This window comes from Gadus chalcogrammus, chromosome 4 (assembly GCF_026213295.1).
Source record: "Gadus chalcogrammus isolate NIFS_2021 chromosome 4, NIFS_Gcha_1.0, whole genome shotgun sequence".
NCBI classification, from domain to species: domain Eukaryota; kingdom Metazoa; phylum Chordata; class Actinopteri; order Gadiformes; family Gadidae; genus Gadus; species Gadus chalcogrammus.
The window spans coordinates 3323970-3331067 of NC_079415.1; the positions used below are offsets into that span (position 1 = coordinate 3323970).

The 7098-nt window shown below is 39.7% G+C and overlaps 1 protein-coding gene across 1 annotated transcript; it reads left to right on the plus strand.

The window, feature by feature from the left end:
• Positions 1-342: 342 nt before the first annotated feature.
• On the plus strand, positions 343-5166 carry LOC130380774 (macrophage mannose receptor 1-like). The gene is made up of 3 exons (XM_056588103.1): positions 343-2829; positions 3754-4146; positions 4346-5166. Exons 1-3 carry the CDS (start codon positions 2778-2780, stop codon positions 4822-4824), a joined length of 924 nt encoding a protein of 307 aa, XP_056444078.1. The 5' UTR covers positions 343-2777; the 3' UTR covers positions 4825-5166.
• Positions 5167-7098: the final 1932 nt, after the last annotated feature.

Consider the following 7098-nt stretch of genomic DNA (forward strand, 5'->3'; position numbering starts at 1 on the left):
CCAGTGACCAGTTCAGTCACTTTAAGAGAAGCATGCATTTAAGCCAGTCAGGCCCCCTGTCATAAAACCTCCTGGACTTCTCAAACTGGCTGCAACAGGAGGCAAACTGCCAACCCAGAAGGGAGAGACCACCACAACCCGCCCGACCAAGACTGCCACAACCTCCTTACCCGTACCGAGGTACATCCATACTGCACGGGGCCTAGAACATCCCTCCAGTGACCTGGCCTAAAGCCCACCCTGTCCCAAATCAGCCTCCCCCCAACACCTCATCAGCACTTTGCCCGGTCTGTCCCTATTGCAACTCCAGCTCACATCGACTTGAAGTAAGAAAAACAGAAATATTCATTAGTCACGCACAAATAACTGAAGGTTAACATTGTTGAACTGAACTGCTGGTAGATTCATTAAGAAATACAAGGGAAATTACAAGGGAGTTTAAGATACTCACACTTAAGGAATTAACTGCGTTAAGCAAGGAATAATTAAATGGGAACAAACATTTGTAGGTGCATTAATTACAGTTACAGTAGATGTATTAATCAAACAATTGTATAAGCTTCTGTAAAAATCAAACATTTACAACCCCACTGCCTAGGGGTAGTGGGGGAAGGCAACAGATGTAAATGAGCTGGGTTAGGATGAGCAAGTTGTTGGTGAACAATGAAGGACTGGAAACAACAGAGGATGAAGATGGGTTTGATATTGGTGAACATAAAACGAGGTTCTGGGTTTTCCGACGGGTGGGTTTTGGTCCAGCTTCAGTTCGTAAAGAAGTAGTGTGGTAGTAATCTGTATTAAGAAGGTGCAATAACACCCCTTTTGATCCATCCACTCTCGTGAGTCATTCTGCATCTCACCCCTTCGCTCGCTACTATATACACGTATATTTTTTGTCTTTTGCATGTTCTACAGTGCAATGTATACTGTTTAAATTATCTTTCCTTAAAAATACAAAATTTACGAAATGAAAATCAAGACTGAGGCACCCAAATGTCTATAGCAGGGGCCCTTTCTGGCTTGAGAGAGAAGCTCAACAAATATGTGTGTGTTGTGTTGCATATAAAAAAGTAATGCACAACTCTGTGTGACCCTATCGACAGCAAAACTTTGAAAGTAAAAGATATCCTAAGCAATCTAAGCCCTTTAATCCGAATGTTCTATGGTAGATTTACAATGGAAACCCTTTTATTGGGTCGTTAATGCATCTTCACTGAAGGCCAACCTTTTATTGAAGCTGTGAAACAAATTTGGAATGAAGGGATTTCGTCACTGCATGCAACACTCACACGCTGTCTCAGGATAGGCAAGGCAACTTTATTTGTACAGCACTTTTCATACACAAGGCAGACTCAAAGTGCTTCACATATAAACATTGTCATACAATAAAATAAAATGATAGATGGGTAAAAGAAAAGATATGCCAAGAAATGAGTAAAAATAAAGTTAAAAAGCATTTAGTAATAAAATAGAAAATAAAGGCAAAGTTAAAAAAAGCTTTTTAGAAAGTGCAATGTATTTAAGATTAAGCAGAAAGCTAAAGCAAACAAAAGTCTTCAGTGTTGTTGTAAAGGTGCTCAGAGTTGGGGCAAGTCTTAAATCCTGCATAGTAACTAAATCCTGCTTTCCCATGTTTCGTGTTTACTCTGGGGATAATTAACAGATTGGTCTCAGAAGATCTTATGGGTTTAGAAGGCTTATGTAGTGGAAGCATATCAGTTTAATAGTTTGGGCCTAAACCATGTAGGGATTTATAGGTTAGCAACATGATTTTAAAATAAATTCTTTGACCTACAGGAAGCCAATGTAACGATTTATGAATCAAGCTTACTAGTGATAAAGGCATGTACAAGTTTTTGTAAGTCTTCGGTGGACATGAGCCCTCAAAGTCTTGCTAGGTAGAAGGAAGAATAGGGGAAGTCTTTAAAGATGGATTTATGTACATGCATAGGTCGATGGATCGATATAGATCCTCTGTAATCCTGTCAAGCAGTCTGAAAGGATGTGTGTATGAAGTGAAAAAATGTTATGTTACGGGACGCAGGAAAACATACTGCTCTGCCCTTCGCTAGCATTTTATATGCATGCAAATCTCAGTCGTCAATAAAAACAAATTTGAGAATCAAACCTTAGGCATATGGTACTTTCTTCAATCAGCTATCCCTCAATAATGGCATTAAAGGTTTTGATTTAATAACAAAGCTGATCAACAAAGCAACAAATATAGGACAGAACAGTATGTGACGTCCAAACAGATCTATGTTTCTTCTTGAGCATTAATGTGGTCTAGTGATATATATTTTTTTGCTGTGTTTAATGCTGATACAGTAAATTAATGAAGGCCATTGCAGTTGTTGTTTTTTAATACCCAAGGTGTCAACTGATGAAGTGAAATGTTTTTTTTTAGCTGACTACTGTTATTCCTTTCCCTAGCATGTGAGGAAGCATTCTGGATATCAAATATAGGCAAATCCCGGTCAGAATAAATTTGGATGGTTAATACGTTTGATTTAAGAATCACATCTTAAGCCTCGGTAATGTTCTGGAGCCAGCCATTGCACAAGGGCCGCATCAAAGATTTCCGATTATTAACAAAGCTGATAGAACGCAACAAAGGTAAGACAAAACAGATTTACTTTTATTGAGCGTGTATATGTTCTACTTGTATGTACATATTCATTTCTAGTTGTGTGTAGTGGTCATACTGTATGCAATGTAGGCTGATGCAGTTTTTGTTGTACATTTCTAATGCTAAAGGTGTCAACTGATGAAGTGAAATGTTTTTTTGTTACAGGATGCAGGAGACCATACTGCTCTTCTGTCTTTCAGGTCTGACTCGTTTGTGTGTTTTTGTCAGTGTCTGCTTTTGTTATGTACTGTTTATAGCTTTCTTAATTTAATGCTACCTAGCCACACTCAGAAAATTCAAATGGGTTAGAAGAAGTCAGCACCAATTCTTATAGTTGAAGCAGCAGGTTGACAGTTGTATCCCACTTCTGACACCAAGTTGTTTGGTGCTGCTTCAAGCTTACATATCATGTGGCTGAGTTCTGACCGGTTCAGGATCATCGCTGTAGCAAAGTGAGGCGGGCCTGTTAACAAAGGTAGCAGCAGCATTGTTTACTAGCGTGTTCAAAATATGTATTCAGATTCATACAACGTATACAGTTCTGAGGAATGGATAATCACAGACAGAGAGAGAGAGAAGACCAGACCAGGAGGTTTCACATAGAGATCATTTTAAATTAAATGGATAGTTTCTGTCGAAAAGAGTTGATGCTTATCTTTCACATGTCTACAACGGGAAGAAATGGAATACATCTATCAGACACAACCTCGGTTAGAGGGGAGAAGAGCAAGGAATGATTCATGGCACATGGTGTGGTCATAATGCTTCAAAAGAGACAATTTATTGTCTCTTTTGAAGCTAACACAGTTGTAACGGCAGAGTTGCAACAGGCCAACATGCAGAATTTTACAAATACAATTAGCGAAGGACACAAAGGGACACTAACAAGGTGTTCTTGTGCTGACACTAAAGCACTAAAAACTCTACCTGTGTGTGTGTGTGTGTGTGTGTGCCTTTGTCTGTGTGTGTGCAAGGACATCTAGCCACGATGCTGGGATGTTGGCGGTTTCTGCACAGCTGTGGCTCTCACCTCAGCCTTTGATTTTCACTGGGGATCTCTAACCCATGCTAAAATTGTAATGACTATTTTCTTGTGTGTGTGTGTGTGTTGTTTTTCCCTGCAGGGCTCTTCCTGGGCCACCATGCCTTGCCTCCTATCAAATCCTACTTCTACGTGGACCAGAAGCTGAGCTGGACCGATGCTCAGCAACACTGCAGGGAGCAGAATGGGGACCTGGCCACCGTAGACAACGTAGCGGACCTCCAGCACCTGCAAGAGTCCAGAACGGGCTTTAATTACGACGACGACTTCATGTGGATCGGACTTTATGATGACCGCACCCGTTGGAAGTGGTCCCTAGGAGACCAGGACTACAAAGTTGGCCAAAACTATGGAACGTGGTCTGGTCCTGACCCAGACTTCAGGAATAACAAAGAGAATTGTACAGGCACTACCTCTTCAGGTAGCTGGTTCGATTCGTTGTGCTCCAATCTAAAGGATGCAGTTTGCTTTGATGGTGAGGGGCATTGTTTTTATTACTTTTGGTTTTTATTCATGTTTTAGCAGTACTAGTAAAAGAGGATTATGGGCACAAATTGATAACAGATATAAGATATACTGCTTACCTTTGCCATGTTTAATTAGGGTATAGATTAGAATAATATTGACAGAGATGTAGTCTTAATATGATTCCTTTCCTCTCTTCCACCTTTTAGATGAAGAGTCCAACTACATCTTGGTCCAAAACACAATGACTTGGTACGAGGCGTTGCAATACTGCCGGTCTCACTACACTGACCTGGCCATTGTGCCCAACGCGGCTGAGAACAGCAAAGTAATGGCACTTAATCCACAATCATCATGGATTGGTCTCCACAGACATCCGTGGTCCCTCTGGTCTGACGGAAGTAGTGCCACTTTCTTGAATTGGGGACCCGGTGAACCAAACAACCATGGAGGCCCCATTGCTCCACGTTGTGTCAAAATGTCTGTAACCTCAGGGCATTTTTTTGATGAGGAATGTGGCCTTTTGTATAACTTTGCCTGCCAGGGAAATCTGAAGCACTCGTCCTTCAAGATCAAGATCAGCTCTGAAGCCGACATGACGGATCCTGAGGTGGGACGCCAGATTTTGGAACAGGTATGTTATGTTCTTGCAGTAGGAGACGTTTGGGCAGCAACACGGCAAAAATAAAATCGAATGCTTCCCTTAAGTATGCTTTTATTTGTCGGCTTCTGCATTAATACAAAGATTGGTTTTCCTATTATTAAATAGTTTGGAATAATTTAAACTTAAAACGTGCATACCTGTGATATATGAAGCACTTGAATGTAATATATTTATTAACTTACTCTTGGTAACTTAACCCACTTACTAAGTGCTTCATATTTCATATTTGCACTGTGAGATGTAAAGAACGAGAATGTATGAGAATGCTGGAACCATCCAAATCAATTATTATCTTTTTAACTGTGCCCATGATTATGCTGCCGCGTGCCATTGGTGGCACGCGGGTTGCCGACCCCTGATATATATATATATATATATATATATATTAGAGCTGTCAGTTAAACGCGCTATTAACGGCGTTAACGCAAACCAATTTTAACGGCGTCAATTTTTTTATCGCGCGATTAACGCAAATCTTTTATTTACATTATTATTATTATTTTTTTTTTTTTTTCTTTTGCTCAAAACAAAGAAGCAGTAGCCTGACTGCTATGTTCAAATGAAATTTTTTCAAAGCAGTCTAAACGACTGCTTAGATTTTGATTGCACTATAGGCTCTTTTATTGTATTTTCCTGTTTTGATCAGTATATGCCAATGTTGTTATCAATAAAAAATCATTTGCACAAGGCAAGCCGATGCACTTCACCATGTTGATAAGAGAATTAAAACGAGAAGAATTAATGGGACAAAGAAATCAAGGGATATTTAGCATAGAAAACGAATTTGCGATTAATCGCGATTAATGTGAGTTAACTATGGCATTAATGCGATTAATCACGATTAAATATTTTAATCGCTTGACAGCTCTAATATATATATATATATATATGACTGGAGATAGGATAGGTTAATTCACTTGAGGTGGTAAACAGTCTGGTTATGTTTTTAAATTGTCTATTCTCTTGCCAGAAGGACTATCTAGAATGACTAGGTTACTTTGAGATGCCCCTGGAATCCCCATGCTTGTTTCTAGTGTAAAGCAAGCAAAAAAAAAACAAATTAAATTATATCTGGGACTTTAGCCCCAAATGAAACTGCCTATAGTGACGCCACTGAATGAGAACCATGACTACTACTAACACCTTGTGTCTGTCCACCAGCTCCATGCCAAACTGGCCGAGTTGGGTGTGACTGGGGCAAATATCAGCTGGGTTCTCAAGGACGGACAGGTGTTTCACAAGGACCAGCCCAGATAGACATGAGAGGAGGTCATCGCTGTGTTCTGCTCTTTGTGTATTGAAATAAACCTTTAGTCATCTAGTAACACGGCTCCAAAGAGACCACCTTTAGGCTGAGAACATTTAGAGAATACCATATAATTGTGTGTAGGGCAGGCTATCTATTTATTAAAAAGTATGTATTCCCTATCATATGGTTGCTCCTAATAATCATAGTTTTAGCTAGATTTGTACACTAGTTATTTTATTATTATTCATAGTAGCAGTAGTAGTTGTAGTAGCATTAGCAGTAGTAGTTAATGTATAGCAGTTGTACTAGTAGTAGTAGTTCTACTAGTAGTAGCATTAGCAGCAGCAGCAGGAGTTGTAGTAGTACCAGTACCACCACCCCCATCTGCATGTGCTCAGTTTCCTTCATCACCTCAAAATGTTTGTGTTAACACTCCTTTCCTGTCCATGACCAAGAGACGGGCGCCTTACCTGGAGGTAGTGCCCTGGCCCCGCCCTGAACCCCAAATTAATCGTAATGATATTTCATTGATTCTACATTAGTTTCTTCAGCTTAGTGTCTTGTTGACAAGGAAAGGTTGTGTCCGGTCCTTATTTCAGTACGATGTTTTAGATATCAACATGGAAAGTAAACTGTCGATTTTGCCAATGTGTCCTATTGTGTTTATTAGTAATGTGATACACTACCAGTATCAATCTTCAGAATGAATAAAGAAATGTATCAAAACCAATCAATCAGGTTTTTTTCCTAAGAGCATAAGGAGACACCAGCAACAAGGCCTTACTCCTCCAAAGGATCCTATTTTATATAGATGGGTAGATAGATAGATAGATAGATAGATAGATAGATAGATAGATAGATAGATAGATAGATAGATAGATAGATAGATAGATAGATAGATAGATGGATAGATAGATGGATAGATGGATGGATGGATGGATGGATGGATGGATGGATGGATGGATGGATGGATGGATGGATGGATGGATGGATGGATGGATGGATGGATGGATGGATGGATGGATGGATGGATGGATGGATGGATGGAT